This window comes from Daphnia magna, linkage group LG4 (genome assembly GCF_020631705.1).
Source record: "Daphnia magna isolate NIES linkage group LG4, ASM2063170v1.1, whole genome shotgun sequence".
NCBI lineage: Eukaryota > Metazoa > Arthropoda > Branchiopoda > Diplostraca > Daphniidae > Daphnia > Daphnia magna.
The window spans coordinates 6,584,594-6,601,259 of record NC_059185.1 but is presented as its reverse complement, the minus strand read 5'-3'; the positions used below and the strand labels follow the sequence as shown (position 1 = coordinate 6,601,259).

Genomic DNA, 16,666 nt, shown 5'->3' with positions numbered 1-16,666 from the left:
GCATAGCACTCTCCATTCAAACATAACAAACGACGAATTTTTTTTTTTCGTCAAGTGCTACCCTTCAAAGGCATGGGTCAATTTTCCTTCACAATATGATTCATTTTTTTATGTATTTAATGTCTCTCAATTTCCAAGTAGTTCTTTTCCTGTTTAGCAACTCGTTTTTCTTCACTCAAGTAGGGGATACCCTTATATAAAAAAAAAAAAAAAAAAAACCGCGACAAAGTCACATAGTCATCTGTAGTACTTTTGTTGTAACTTTCCCTCCAATCTTTGAGAAGCCTCGAGGGCGAGTCTTTTTAAAGGGGGAGGTGTGTAATGATTATTTCAATAATCGATATTGGATGCCAATATCGATAGGAACAGCCGCATGCAAATGCAATCACTTACTTGCCGCATGCAAATACAATTACTCATATGCATGCTTGCTAATATACCCTTTTGTGCTTGTTCCGTTCTTTAAGTGTTTAATATAAAACTCCTTTGTCTCCACACTTTGCGCTGAACAATACTGTTCACGCAAGTGATGAGTCACGGTAACCCCTGTCCTCAGCCTGTAACTCATCCAACAGTTACAACCCGTCACGGACTTTGGGGGTACCCAAAGCACAGCCTGGCTGCGTTTACGACCGTGCAATTCGGATTCAATCCCAGAATTGCATCCCGGACACCTCAACTATATAAACCACCTAAGGCGACTCGAAAAGAGAGAGAAGGAGGCAGATGCTGGACATCGGTCATCGACGTCAGCCGAAGATCTCTTTGTGTTACCATAGAGTTTCGTAGTGATTGTTCTTGACTTAGAAAATACAAAACTGTTGCAGCAGAATTCGACTCTCTCTTAGTTTCCATCATTACATTGATCATTTATTTCTATAAGAAGGAGATTCAAACGTACACAAAGAGTATTAATAAACCTGGAGAGACCCTATTAGTGTTGTTTTAAGTGATTGACAGAGTCGTTGAAAGAATGAGCCTCTGATGACTTTTCTATCTGTTTTTCTTCTGTGAATGCTTGGATAAAAATGTTACAATAAATAAATTAATATATCTGATGTAACATGAAAACATCTCTTGTTGTCTTTGCCTGTTTCTTTTGAAGGTAAGCATTCCTGTAGTATTGGCCAAACAGGAAGAGAAAAGAAGACATGTAGACCACTCGTGCATACTGCATCCAAAGGGGAAAGTCACAGCCATAGACCAAGGCTCTTAAACCAAGAACCACAGCTGAGACAAACTGTGCCTATAAAGTGTAAAGAAATCTTGAAATTCTTTTGCTCAATGTTCAATAATAAAAATTGAGTATGACAAACCATCTGAAGAATAGTGAGGTACTTTTTCCAACAGAGATACTTTTGGACTTTTGGATCGCAAGCAGCCAGAGCATAGTACAGGTACATGGCAACATGTATGAAGCTGTTGACCATTGCAGCAAAAAAAGCTGCAGTCATTTGGTTGCAATAAAAGGATAATATAACTTAGCAATCAAGTTGTGTATCTATAAGAAGCTAGTTATTACCTGAGCCACCGGGAACCCATTTCACTCCTATCCGCCAGAGCATGAACATAGTCGAGTGATGATAAACGTGGAGAAAAGTCAATTGCTGCCATTTTTTCGCATCACTAAATAGATGGTGTCCACCATCTCAACCAAACGAGAAAAATAGTACCACCACAAGGCTGATGCGATCTATGCCGAGTAATTTGAACATTTTAAAAAACCAAATTAAATATTGAAACATTGCTCGCATATAAATTTCATCGCCCAACATTTCGATTCAAAATTCAAAATATTTTATCAAATTATTTCGTCTGCTAGATTGATGTATGGGCTTCTATGCGCTGCTGGTAGATTGCACAAACTTCGAATCTGTTGGCTTTTTTTTTTCTTAAATGTCGGCTGACCAATCGAATGCATTACTTTGTTCTATCGAATGCGATATTCTTTGCGGTTGGTAGTAATGGCAACAATCAATTCTCGTTGAAGCACATGCTACTGAAGTTTCCATCGTCCGATTAGGTGAGAATAATTTCCCCCTCAGTGTTCCTATGCAAATAATAGGAAATTTTAAACATTATGTTCACTGAAACAAACATGGGAAACCATGTTTGTTTTAGTTCACAAGTGAATAAGGGAAACAAATCTGACTGAAACAAACATGGTTACCCATGTTCGTTTCATTTCAGAAGGGAATATGTCACATAAAACTGACTGAAACAAACATGGTTACAAACGGTGTTACTCAGCCAAAGCTTGAAATTTGCATTCAGTGTGTTGGCTGCGTTTTCCATCCACGTTGGGAAGTACACTTTTTGATTAAGAAGGTAATCTATTGTGGCATTGTAAAAAAATTAACACACTTATCAAACAGGTAACTTATTTCACAAAATTTTAATGTTATAGACCTGACATCACTCTTTTATTTTCCCTTTTCCAGGTATCGGAATCACACTAGCTTGACCGGGGCAACAACCAACAATTGAATAGTCAATTAGAAAGCAACCTTCTTAGCCTACCATCAATAACTAAGACTATACCATTAAAGCTAATTATGTATTTTTCAATTTACAAATGTAATTAAATAATGAAACAATCAAAACAATTTGTTCATGTCACTCTTCACTCATTGTATTTGCTTTATGTTGTTTATGAATAAAACACTTACTGCTTACTCTTTAAAATACATTGAGTTTTTTTTATGTACTTGGGTTCACATACATTCTTGGTAATTTAAAACGTTGGAACAATAATAAGTAAAAGTTAGAATTCAAATTTGAATTACGCGCGTTATCAAAATGGCCGCCGCAATGGATGCCGGGAAGGGGCCAAGGGGGGTACATTTTATTGTAATTTGCGGTTCTTAAACTATAAAAATCGAAGTAAAATATCATATCAAAACGTGCTAGGGATAATAAAGAATATCAAAAATAAATTTTATGTTTATTTTGGTGTATATTAGTAACCAAACAACGTACCCAAAAAATTCTGTTTTTGGCCATTCCCCCCGCTAAAATGTCATAAAATAAAATAATTAATTACGTTCTAAGTTTTCAGCGGATTTACATAAATTTTACGTCAATCGATAGGTATTTAAAAGGGCTATCTATTTGGTGAATTTCATGAAAAAATATTGAAATGGAAAAAAATTCCATTTGAAAGAAATTTTTTGCGTTTTGTCGCTTAGGTCCAATATTGCGCTTGATCGATTAAACGCAAAAATTTCTTTCATTTGGAATTTTCTTCCATTTCAATTTTTTTCATGAAATTCACCAAATAGATACCTTTTAATACCTATCGATTGACGTAAAATTTATGTAAATCCGCTGAAAACTTAGAACGTAATTAATTATTTTATTTTATGACATTTTAGCGGGGGGAAGGGCAAAAACAGAATTTTTGGGTACGTTGTTTGGTTACTAATATACACCAAAATAAACATAAAACTTATTTTTGATATTCTTTATTATCTCTAGCACGTTTTGATATGATATTTTACTTCGATTTTTATAGTTTAAGAACCGCAAATTACAATAAAATGTACCCCCCTTCCCGGCATCCATTACGGCGGCCATTTTGATAACGCGCGTAATTCAAATTTAATCTAACTTTTACTTATTATTATTCCAACGTTTTAAATTACCAAGAATGTATGTGAACCCAAGTACATAAAAAAACTCAATGTATTTTAAAGAGTAAGCAGTAAGTGTTTTATTCATAAACAACATAAAGCAAATACAATGAGTGAAGAGTGACATGAACAAATTGTTTTGATTGTTTCATTATTTAATTACATTTGTAAATTGAAAAATACATAATTAGCTTTAATGGTATAGTCTTAGTTATTGATGGTAGGCTAAGAAGGTTGCTTTCTAATTGACTATTCAATTGTTGGTTGTTGCCCCGGTCAAGCTAGTGGGATTCCGATACCTGGAAAAGGGAAAATAAAAGAGTGATGTCAGGTCTATAACATTAAAATTTTGTGAAATAAGTTACCTGTTTGATAAGTGTGTTAATTTTTTTACAATGCCACAATAGATTACCTTCTTAATCAAAAAGTGTACTTCCCAACGTGGATGGAAAACGCAGCCAACACACTGAATGCAAATTTCAAGCTTTGGCTGAGTAACACTGTGAAAATTTTATACATTTCACTAATCCTAAATAAAATTCGTTAATTGGTAAAAAATTCATTAATATTACCTATCAAATAATCAACACATGCTCACAAAGTTAAGACACAGGTTTGTCTTGGTTTTTCTTAAAGTAACAGAAGAAGGGTTGTCTTAAGAAAACATTATTTTATTTTTTAAATGATTATACCGTTTATGACCTTAAACGGTTGCTTCATTGAACAGGAGATTTCATCACACTTACATTTTAACTAACATTTTAAATTTTAACTGTAAATAATTGTATCGATTTACGCCCTAAGTGATGCTTTCATAGGCTATGTATTTTCTTAAAACATAGCTATTTCTTGTGTTTCAAAATTGTTGATTTCATTAATAATCGTTCAAGTAAAGTTAATTAAAAAAAACTGGTTCCATTTTACTTTATATTTGGGTGGGTTTTTGATAAGGGTATTCGGGGCGTGTTGAGGATCAAGTTTTGGCCAACCCGATCCGACCCGGGTTTCCCTGCATTTTACAAAAATTTTAACCAGATGAAAAAATTGCGCGGGAAATTTAATAAGCCAATCAAATTCATTCATACCTGCGAATGGTCGATTTTACATCATATATATTTTCTTTAACAAAATATTCTTTACCCATTCGTCATCTAGCGGTTCAATATGAAGTATTTAAAAACGAATTGAAATAAAAATGTTCCAGTATTAATGACTTTGAAGGACTTACTAACTCATGCTGACAATGTTGTGAAATTTGTGGTTCTTAGAATATAAAAAAATTTACAAATACATTTTCTTTCAAAGATAAACGAACCTTTTTCAAAAATGACGTGATTCTAACTTAAAACAAAGATGTCTCTTAAGAATAAATATATTTGTCGATAAGTCCAGAATTAAAAATAATTCGTCCGTCGGTCAGCCCAGAATACTGCCGAAGAAGACGTATTATTTTATTTTTTAAAATCAAAAGTTTAAAAAATCTTCTGCTTCTGAATTCGTTGGATTCCTTTTGCCTGGCCGGATTAATATCAAAATAAGGACTAGGTTAATGCCAGTTATTGTTTAAACACACACAAAGAGTACGCGCAATGTTAATTTTACTGCTTTAACAAACGTTTTTCTTCTTTTCATGGTTTTCCTACTTGTCCCGTTCCCGTTTCCTTTTTTTTTCCTGTTCCTCTTCCTGTACGTGTTCCTGTTCCTGAACCTATTCCTGAACCTGTTCCAGATCCTCTTCCTGTTCCTCTTCTTGTTCCTCTTCCTGCTCCTCTTCCTGTTTCTGTTCTTTTTTCCTGGTGAGCGATAGATGACGGCAGACGGTTTATTTTTACATGAGGCAATTGTGCCAATTTAGGATCTACAAAAAAGTTTATCGTTAGTTCCATTCTGTGTAGTTGATGTGAATAATAGTACCTCTATTTTCAATTGCCACTTTTGAACGCGTAACCTCCCCGTTTCTGTTCGCGAATGATCGATTGGCTTTGACCGTGATTTGATACGATTCAGCCTCAGCAGCAGCCATCTTGCTGGCCTCGGCAGCCTCAATCAACGGATGCCTTCTTTCCTTTTTCTATTATAAAAAAGAATGTTTAAAACTAGTATGTTTATTCTTGTATATATTTGTTACCCGTTTTTTCATTTCTTTGTCCCATCCTTCCTCGTCTTCTTCTTCGTCTTCTTTTGTACTGTTTCATTATCTGAAAACCCTTCCTTCTTTTTTCTGTTGGAAATAACAATGCTTATAACTTGTATGTTTATTTTGTATATATTTGTTACCTGTTTTCCCATGCCTTTGCTCCTTCCATCCTTGTCGTAAACTTCGTTTTGTGCTGTTTCATTATATAATTTCCTTCCCTTCCCTTTCCTGTTATAAATAACAATGTTAAAAATTGAATGTTTATTTTTATATATTTGTTACCTGTTTTCCCATTTCTTTTCTCCTTCCTTCCTCGTCTTCTTCTTCGTTTTGTAAAGTCACCTTATCTGCGTAGCTTTGTACCCTTGTTGTGTTGTAACAAACAAGATTTGAAATTTGAATTCTATTTTGTATATATTTGTTACCTGTTCCACCATTTCCACCCCCCCATATTTCAAAGTTTTCTTCTTCGCTTTGTACGCTCTCGTTATCTGATTGTCTTATTTTCTGTTTTATTGAAAATAAAATTTTTTAAAACTTGTTTGTATATTTTGTATATATTTTTTACCTGAATCCCTATTCCTCTGTCCCATCTTCTATCGTATTCTTCTTCGCTTTCTACATTACCTGTTTTTCCTATTTTCTTTTTTTGTAAAAAAAATTATTTTAAACTTTTTTTTTGTTTTGTATATAAATCTTATTATGATTCCATATTCCCCTGTCCAATCTTTCATCGTTTTCTTCGTCGCTCTCTACGCTCTCATTACGTGTTTGTCCTATTGTCATTTTTGTTTTAAAAATCTTTTTAAACTTGTATTTTCAGTTTGTATATACTTCCTACCTGATTCTCTATTCCGCTGTCCAATCGTTCATTGTTTTCTTCTTCACTTTCTACGCTCTCGTTATCGGATTGTCTTTTTTCTTTCTCTTATGTAAAAAAAAAATCTTTAAAACTTGTGTTTATATTTTGTAGATATTTGTTACCTGTTTCCCCATTCGATTGCCCCATACTTCCTTGTCTTCTTTTTCTCTAGTCTCTCTAAATCTGATTGCATACTTTTCTCTTTCTCTGTCCTTTCCTAGGTTCTCTCTTTTCTTTTTCTTTTACTGGCTCTCCAAAGCCACAGACCATTCTCCTCACATAACTGTTGTCGTTTCTCTGAAAAACATAACTTAAAATTGTAAATAATAGATATTTTTAATACTAACTGCTAAGTTATATAACTAACTACTAACTTTGTTTTTTGTTCCAATATCGATGCCAGAGTTGTTCACTTAGAAGACCATCTCTTTATTTGGAATATTTAATTCCACCTCCGCTTACTAACACATACTTGGTGTGTTGAGTTCCATTGGGGTAACGGATTAAGCAAATTACTGAGGCATTGTAATTCTCTGCCATCTTATTAATCTTAGAACCAATACTTATATGGCAGTGAGACTTCCTGCGATCTAGATTGTCCTGTGGTCTTTGGTCGAAGGAGTTCCAATGGTTTTACCACTCAAGAACCGACCATGGATTGTTTCTTTGAGGTACCTCTTTTTTCCCTTTGTAAGACTCCTATACGACGTATAAATATAGTTCGTTAGTATACAAATAAGAAAAATGTATTAAAACACTTGAAAACCTACCTTGAACGCAGTAAGTCTCTGTTGTTGATCCGTATCTCGGCGTTTTACTGTTCTTCCTTTAATGTTCCTTAAATTCTGGAACTGTTTTTCTCTTTTGTATCAAAGCTTCATCCAGCCTCCTCCTTGCTACGTCTTGTTCTTCCTCACAACTTTTGCCACTCTCCGATTCTGAAATCATTTTCTTATGGTGATAATGTAAATAAACAGTTTTCGATTTCGATCGATAATCGTATATTCTTATACATGGAACGCGTAACTTGGAACGGTACTGTGCGAAAGTCAACGTGGAAATGGGAGGAGTCAGAAGTGTTGGAATTTGACGCGGTAAATGATAAAAGGGTTTTGAATGAATTGCGGTTCAGTAAAATCCCATTCGCCCTCCAGTCTGTCATATACTGTTGAATACATATATAGATGATGACAAATGGTTTACAACACGATAAAGAAGAAAACGTCAAACGATGTTACAAACATATTAAATACATAATTTCGACAGTTTCGTATGACGATAAATATCATGTTGTTGATTGTTGGATGCTTTTGCAAAGAGTAAGGGAGGAAGTTGAACTAACTAAGATCGAAATGAAAAACTACATTCGATTCTTGACTGAAAAGCGATCATCGTTAAAACAATTAACACATTCTGAGGAAGCGGACGAAACATTTTGTAAAGGAAAAGCAGTCATGGCACATTCCTAAATTGAGGGTCTTAATTTACAAATTCAACTCTCTCTAAAAATATTTAATTTGAATTGTAACAACGATTTTTCGAATTTCGTACGTGAAACTTATTCAAATTCTGGCACAGAATTTGAATTTTAAGTTCTGATGAGAAAACTGACAATTCTTAGACAAAATTATAAATCTATGAAAATAAAATAAATAAATAAAACGAAAATTTTATATTAACTTAACTTGAAAAAAATTATAGTTAATTAACTTAAATTTTTCAATAAACATAAGAAAAAGCTATGTCTTAAGAAAATGTAGCTGCAATAGCCTCGCTTCGCTCTTTTTCGCAAACTAAGTTATAAAGCATGATTTTAAATCGATAAAAATAAAAAAAAGTAATAAAAACAACAATTCATAATTACTTTTCCTTGAATAAAAAGAAAATAAATGAAATTACTAAGTTTTTAACATAAGACAAAGCTATGTTTTAAGACATACGATTTATGATATATATATGATACCGTCCTGCAACTGAAAACACCTCGAACCAAGCGTGATGATATCAATTGTTCAATGCAGCAACCATTAGTTGCCACCATTAGTTAGGTCTATAATCATTAAAAAATCAAAAAACTTTTTTTTTTCTTGAGACCACCCTTCTTCTGTTACTTTGGGAAAAACCAAGACAAACCTGTGTCTTAAGTTTGTGAGCATACGTTGCAAATAATAATATATTCTTACTTCTGTTCTAATGTCAAATTTGTTTCGTAGGTCTAAAAGAAATAAAATACAGCAAATTGTTTTTTCACTAAAAAGATTTATTATTTTAAAACATATATATAGATTTTAAAAATACAAACACAAATACAACTCACTTTAAAACCAAATAAAAAAAAACAAAAACAATAAACATAAATTTTTGACAGCTGTAAGCGTCCATTCTGTCAGCTGACGATAGGCGTCGTCTGGACGATAAGTGTCTCTCCCTATTGCCCAAAAGTGACGGCGCAGCTTTGCCATAGGCTTCGTCTCGGCGTGCGCGACCAACCTGCTCGCGAGCATACGTCAATGGCTTAACCGGACTTCATAGAATGCTAATAAAACAAATGACTAACGACAGCCGCCCTAGCCCTTTCTAAATAAACACAAGTTACAAATTAACTAAACCAATCTTTCAGCACAAAAAATACCTCAAACAATACACTTTTGCATGGAGAATCCCACTGTAACAAAATGTCACCCAAAATAAGAAAATTCGCGACATAGGAGGGTCCCTAAGTTCACCAACCAATCACAGGCCGACTTTTGTGACCGAAATTTGAATTTTGATGAAACAAATACATATATAAAATTAACAAAGAAACCAACAGTTTTGCAAACAAACCTGGGACACGTAGTTTTAGACGGCGAATGACATGAAAAAAAAATAAAAAATAAAAACGAAAAAGTTTCCGTTTCAGCACGAAAAAATTCCCCCCAATTCGCAGCCAATCACCACCCGGCTGGAAACCCTGGAAAAACAATTAACAGTTTGGAGTTCATAATGAGATAACTACGGCATAACCTTCTAGTTTTACTAAAATATTCACACTCTAACATCACAAAATTACATCTTCACAATAATGTATTACAAGTACATCCCTTTGTCCATAACAAAACAGGAAAACTTAGTGTCGCAGGTCAAATGATAGCTTGCATCACTAGAATGTTTCCAACAACAAACAATATCGAAATAATTGTAAGATGACAAACAGAGAACCCCCCCCCCCCACCCAAAAAACCCCAAAAAACCACAGATAAATACAAAGAAACACAAAACAACTTGTTCAAATTGCAGATTGTATTCAAAATACGAAAAAAAGATGACAGAAAATCTAAATGAAACAGCTTGGAATAACCAAAGATCAGACACCATTTTTAGTTACACTCGAATCCGAAACACATTTCTTCTTATGCCACTTGCAAACGGTTTCATAATCTGCGGAATTCTTCGACACAGGAGTTAACTATGAAAACAAACAAATAATCACATTCACAAAATCAACCCAAAATTTAATCACCAATCAAGAAACTTACTAGAATTTTCCCGCTAAAAGACAAGCCCAAATACATCTGCTCTCGGAAGATCGTCACCTTTGCATCCCTTACCTGAAGACGGTAAATGTAATTACCATTCAGATTTTCAAACTGCGAAACATCACCATTCCAGACATCGAAGACAAACTATACAAAAAAAGCCAAAGAGATAAAAAACAAATCACATGAAAAGAAAAGGACAAACTCACTGTTTCACCAGGCAAACAGGAACTATCGTACACTAAAACTTCTTTCTTGGATTTCTCAGAATGCGAAAAAATAATGACTTCATTGCTGGAATCTTTAACGATGCAATCAAGATCTGAAACACAGCATTTCAATAAAACAAATAAACCGAAATAGATTAAAAAAAAACCTGACCTATAACGGTGTTATGCTTCAAATCCTTAGCATCCCTCAAACTAGTGATAGGAATAGGATAATGACGAGTCACCACTGGATCACTATCCATTAGATAAATCTAGAGCGTACCAAACAAGAGTTAATCAAAGAAAAAAAAAAGAAATTCAAAACTCACCTCTGTAAAAACAGAAAATTCCACCTGCAAAGCCAACATAGGTAGATTGTGTACGGGTCCTTTGTATTCTTTCAGTCGGCATTTGCTCAACGTGTAAGTTTTACCTTCTTCAAGAAGATTCTCAAACTTACTACAAAGATTACGATAAATAACCCCCTTGACGCATTTGACCCCATCGGAAAAAATCACGTCCATATGATTATTATTGGAAACAAACGTCTTTCTAATAAGCTGCGCCGTGGTCGTCCAACTGATACAAAAAAAAATCAGCCATCAATCACTAACACCCAGTGCACTACAATTTAACACCTACTTTGACAAATCAATAACCAAATCCCTAATCAAATGCGTTTGGGAAGGAGCCACTTTTCGTTTTTTTGACATGGATCCAACGCTCACTCCATTACCATCCTCTACCAAATCTCCATCGCGGTCAAACTCATCTTTTCGCACCAAAGCGGTTTCTTCTACAACGTCTTCCAAGGAAGACAAGTCACTTACAGACAACATCACAGTCGGAGATATGCGAACTATACTGACACCAACACTTACGGAACTCCCATTTATACTCCAACCATAACTCAACGCATTGAATACGTTCTACAAATTCCCTTATTTAATGATCTCATTTACAAAGAATATGACGCACAAGTAGTCGTTTTCCTTGCGAAATCAACGCTCCAATAATGACAAGGACATTTAACATGAAACACCAAATCACCCCCAGGGATTCTGTCTTCATCCCGTAGCTATTGAGGAAAACAGAAATTGGTTTAATATGGAATTTTGGTAACAGGCAAATGATACCAAAAGCTGAAGCGAACAAGACGTCACCATTGCATCGCCGTCGTCACCATATCAGGTTCGCCATCAAAACGGTCAGTACTCAACAATCAAAAGTGTTTTCACAACGTAAGTAATACTTTTTTAACGCAATTTTGTTACAGTAGTCATTGGCTTTGCTTCTCTTTGACTCAAATTTCCCATTGAGCAACATAACTGGATGACAAACACATGCCGGTTATAGTATGTTAATTCATTTCACTTTCAAACCACTCATTCGTCTATTCAAGGCAGTAGGGTTTTATTTTCTCTCTCCCTCTTTTTTTTTAATTCAAGACTATTTTGAAACTGACATGGATAGCCATGTTTGTTTCACTAAGTTTAATGTTCCGAAATCTCTTTCGGAATGAAACGAACATGGAAAACCATGTTTGTTTCAGTCAGTTTTATTTTCCACAAAAGAATCTGTGACTGAAACAAACATGGTTTTTGCAAGGTGGAAAAGGCGTTTTCGGTTTTTAAAAATGCGTTTCTGGTCCTAACCGAAGAACCGTTCCATGAAGCCATGTAAACAAATGGTTGAGCGACATTAGCTTGGGTTCCGTTGAGTTCTGTTTGGTTTGGTTAGTTCTCGGGTTCCCTGGACGTTCTGCTGCCCTTAAACGTTCTTGCTCCTACCATTCTGGCTCTCGCCAAATACGCAAAAAAAACAGTAGCTTACTTATTATTTGCCTTTCTGGCCCGTTTTCCCCACCGTTCCGGCCCTTATTTTCGGTTCCCTTATGGCCCAATTATTTCCCTTTCTGCCCTTAACGAACAAAACGAGAAAACCAATGAATGTAGGGGTTATTACCAGCAAACTAATGAAACAGTTTCAATTTTCCAACATAGCATTGCATAATTTAGGTCCATATAGCATTACCTTGTGTTTAGTTAAAAGCGTTCGTCCATATTACGTTAGTTTGTGTTAAGTTAATAACGTAGAAGAATACCGTTCGTCCACATTGCGTTAGTTTGTGCTGAGTTGATATAACGTAGAATAATCTAATTAAGTAAAAGTTCAACTATTCAACGCTATTTACTTAACACAAACTACCGCAATATTGACTTAAATTATGTAATGCTATGATAGAATAGTCCAATAATGTCTCTTATTTCCTATACCACCTCTTTTCCAATTGTTTTCCCTATTTTTCCCCGTTCCGTTCTCCGTTCCGGCCAGAAAGGGAAACAATGGGGCCAGAAGAGTACAAAAAATAAGGGCCGGAACGGTGGGGAAAAAAGGGCCAGAAAGGCAAATAATAAGTAAGTTACTTCTTTTTTTACGTATACGGCGAAGGGCAGAATGATAGGGGCCATAACGTTTAGCGGCAGAACGAGAATGGTATGGGCCATAACGTTCAGGAGCTACGACTGTTCGATACAGCTTGCCACCGTTTACATCTTATTTATTCGACAAAAATTGGCAGGTCAACATTGAGTTCTGGTTCAGAAGTAAAAAGGTTACACAGAAAAGGCCAAAATAGTTACAAGGAAATCGGCAAGTGAAAACGGTTCTGGGCTTACTGGGCAAAAGCGTAGGGCCATACCCAACATGGGCAAGAACAACCGATATATATCCAATTGACTGACAATGAGTGAAACCTATCTGCTTTCTTACATGGTACGTGCAGGGCAGGACTTGGCTATCCCCCAGTTCACAAGAATGTCACATAGACGCAATTGTTCTGCTACAAATCAAAGAAAAAGCGATCTCAGGTGGCGTTCGCGGAACCAATCTGTCAGCAATATAGCAATTGCAACGCTCGTCCCTGCTGCGCGTGACATTGCTGGGCAACAAACGCCTTCACGTCTATTGAACTTGCCGCCGTCTTCTATTGAGACTCCTCCCGCACAATCGCATCAAGGTAAATAATCCTGCAGGAAAACTACAACCGTGTATCACATAACGGGTATCAAAGACGCCGGTTTGAGGCATTCATTATTTCGTATCTCTCATATCCTTTTCATAGAGGAAGCATTGCCTGGACCTTCTTCTGAATTGCCAAACCAGATTATCTCACGTGGCTCTCTGCAATCTACAACATGGCGAGAAGGACAAGAAGACGACCTGTTTCAACCAGGTATTCTGCCCATATATGATCACGATGTTCCTTTCTTCAAATTATAGACTTCATCATTCTACAGGCCGTTCCCAATTGCTGCATACTGTACACACTGATTTTCTAGTCCCTATGAGCCACGAAGCATCGTCCAACACGTCTCTCGGATATATCCTTCACCACCAACAGGAAATCAGTAGCAATCCTACATTTCCTCGACTACCAGAACCAATTGGTACACCTGCACACAATTCTCCTTTTTTTATAATACCAAAATACATATAGTATTTGACTTATTTATCAAGACTAATTTCCATTCACGGTAACAGGATATTCAGACGTACAACCGCTTCCTATGTCTCTGTCGTCTATGGGGAATCCGTCGCTTACACGAAACCATCCATCACCATCTGGCTGGGACGTCCAAAACCCGCTTTTCTCCACAGATGGAAATACCCAAGCGACTGCATGGTTCAATTCCCCCATGCATCGATTACAGACAACCCATAGCAGCGTTGCGCACGTTGAGTCAACACTTCCTCCGTCATTCAATGCCGCGGCTGCATTTCAAGGTAACACAGACAGTTTCCATCTGCGTTCCCCGCGTTATTCTTCTACTGTTACGATGTTATACTTACTCATCACGGTCACACCTCTATTAGAACGGTCACATTCACAACAGCTTGCTACGCCACGACTGAGTACCGACCAACCGCTTCCTTTGAGCAATCAACCATTCTTATTAAACCTGCCCGTTCAAAGCCCGTTTAACTCCGCGCACGTCAATGCCCGGCATGGTTCTTCCATGCTTCAACTGCAAACGAATCAAGATACTATTGCGCACATTAGGCCAACAAAGTTTACACCATCCAATACCGCACGGGCATTGCAAGGTAACATTGTTCGTTCAATAAGAATGCTTTGCAATGTTTCTCCAATGTCACTATTCTTATCTCAAACTCTTTATCTACCTAGCAGAACGTTCAGAAATGCAAAGGTATCCTAAACAACAGCTGCCGAATCTGAGAGAACGTTCAGCAGGACCATTGCACGGTATCCCGCTCTTGAGTTCGGAACAACCCTGTTTCCGGCCAAACCAGCCACCCGCATCCAACGAACCTGCCCGACATCCGTCTATCCCCATAGATACCAATGCTCAGGCGGAAGCATGGGTACATTCTCCGATGTTCCAACCGCAAATACTTCACCGCACTGATGCTGTTCACGTTAGACCACCACCGCCTGCGTCATCCAGTACCACAGAGGCATTGAAAGGTAACATACTTAATTTCCATAAAAATATTCGTCTGCAATGTACTTTCATGCTATTTCTTCAATGCCACTATGCTTATCCCAAACTCGCTTCTACGTACCAGGACTTTTACAACCGCAAACGCATCCTACACGACAGCCGTCGAACTTGAGAACACGCTCATCCGCACTACCGCATGGTATACCACTGCCTCATTCAGGACGGTCCTGTTCCCGGCCAAACCAACCATCTGCATCCTGCGAATCTGGCGGACTTCCTCTTAACCTAAAGGATGCCAATGCCCAAGCGGAGGCATGGCTACGTTCTTCAATGTTCCAACCGCAAACTACCCAGCGTCCAGATGCTTGCCATGTTAGGCCAGCTCCGCCTGTGACATCCAGCACCGCACCTTCATTCCAAAGTAACACGATCGACTTCCGTGAATGTCCCCTTCAAATTCCTTTACTGGCAATGACTCCATCTTTATCGAAAACTGTGTCAATGTGACAGGACAACCGACCAGACCATCACATGGTATGTCCATGCCGTCTTCAGGCCGGCCCTATTCCCGGCTAACCCAACTACCTGCATCGAAAGACCCCGCCCGACATCGGCTTACCCCCGAGGATGCCAATGCCCAGGCGAATACATGGCTACGTTCCCCTGTATTCCAAACTCAAACAGCCCAGCGCCCTACTGCCCACGTTGGACCAACACTAACTGCGCTATCCAAAACGGAGCTTGTATCGCAAGGTAACGCAATCAGTTTCCAAATGACATTTTTACATTCCAAATGTCTTATATTCCGGTTTGCAGGAGGCGAGGCACAGCCTTATCCGTTCGTTGCTGTACAGGACGCTGTGCCTTCAGATATCGCTGAAACATCTACATCCTATGGTACTTCTATTTCTTTTCATAACTTACCATTCCCGTCAATAAACTTTCACATCAACAGTGCATTCTGCATCGGCCCACACTGCCGGAGGAAAACGCGCCAGTCCTCAGGGGCCCTGCAGCATTTTTTCAGGTATCTTATATTACAGCCTCTCTGACGCTCATTCACTCATGTTTCCACGTCGCACCTCACATACACAAATTTGTATTTTTATGTAAATCTATGCATACATATTTGAAAACGACACGTTAATCAAGAAATCCAACTCGTTTTCAAATTTACAGTATGTACATCTGAACCACCGACCCGACGACAGCCAGCTCAATCTTCTGGTGAATCAATTACCTCACCTGCACAAGGTAATGCTTACAAAATAGCCTTGTATTTCACTTTATTTAGTATTATTACACGTGTTTGACTCCCTCGAATGCTTCCACATTTACAGATGGCATGTTTGGACCACCGAAGCGCCCACAGCCGGCTCACACGTCCGGGGGATCACTAACCTCATCTAACTCGGGTAAGGGTTCCAAAATAACTTTGTGTTTAACTGTATTAATATCTAACCGACTTCATTCGTAAATACAAATCATGGGATTCGATATAATAATAAAATTTATTCTTCCTGATTTGCAGACGGATGCGTGCAGCCATTAACACCGAGAGGCCCGTCACTTGCCGATATTCACGAGCCCACCATCCAGCAGCTTAAGCAGTTCGAACGCGATCCTGTCACCGCCCTCATCTCCTTGGCAATCAACTCTGGTCACAACCGCTTCCGGGCTGCTTCTCGCCTCTACAGCAATAGCAACACACTGGACTTAGAGGAAACCGACACCCTACAGATCCTCCAAACGATTGCAGAAGAGATGGAAGCTGGATTTACAGATGACGGCCAAAATCCGCGCGCTCGGATCGTGAAAACATTTCAACACGCCGTCGATCTC

At 37.5% G+C, this 16,666-nt stretch overlaps 1 protein-coding gene and 2 long non-coding RNA genes across 4 annotated transcripts; all 3 read right to left on the bottom strand.

The window, feature by feature from the left end:
- Window positions 1-862: 862 nt before the first annotated feature.
- On the bottom strand, window positions 863-2,228 carry LOC116935559 (elongation of very long chain fatty acids protein 4). Of its 2 annotated transcripts, none has more exons than XM_032942852.2 (5): window positions 1,925-2,228; window positions 1,523-1,693; window positions 1,317-1,444; window positions 1,091-1,246; window positions 863-1,008 (listed from the first exon to the last, which is right to left on the bottom strand). In XM_032942852.2, exons 2-5 carry the CDS (start codon window positions 1,569-1,571, stop codon window positions 994-996), a joined length of 348 nt encoding a protein of 115 aa, XP_032798743.2. In that variant the 5' UTR covers window positions 1,572-1,693; window positions 1,925-2,228; the 3' UTR covers window positions 863-993. The 2 variants fall into 2 exon arrangements, with proteins under 2 accessions (XP_032798743.2, XP_032798742.2); XM_032942851.2 differs by having other exon boundaries at window positions 986-1,017.
- Window positions 2,229-4,988: 2,760 nt separating this feature from the next.
- On the bottom strand, window positions 4,989-5,986 carry LOC123466409. Its single transcript, XR_006645854.1, has 4 exons — window positions 5,910-5,986; window positions 5,761-5,853; window positions 5,547-5,703; window positions 4,989-5,490 (listed from the first exon to the last, which is right to left on the bottom strand). It is a non-coding gene; the product is annotated as an uncharacterized LOC123466409 (long non-coding RNA).
- Window positions 5,987-6,753: 767 nt separating this feature from the next.
- Window positions 6,754-7,704, bottom strand: LOC116923165. Its single transcript, XR_006645853.1, has 3 exons — window positions 7,402-7,704; window positions 7,006-7,330; window positions 6,754-6,928 (listed from the first exon to the last, which is right to left on the bottom strand). It is a non-coding gene; the product is annotated as an uncharacterized LOC116923165 (long non-coding RNA).
- Between the last annotated feature and the right edge of the window lie 8,962 nt (window positions 7,705-16,666).

Bases quoted from the DNA above. Each gene is read 5' to 3' on its own strand.
- LOC116935559 (XM_032942851.2), bottom strand. From the start codon at position 1,571: ATGTTCATGCTCTGGCGGATAGGAGTGAAATGGGTTCCCGGTGGCTCA. The intron at 1,445-1,522 runs GTAATAACTAGC...AAATGACTGCAG, and splicing joins ATGGGTTCCCGGTGGCTCAG to CTTTTTTTGCTGCAATGGTC. The intron at 1,018-1,090 runs GCAAAGACAACA...TTTTTATCCAAG, and splicing joins CTTACCTTCAAAAGAAACAG to CATTCACAGAAGAAAAACAG.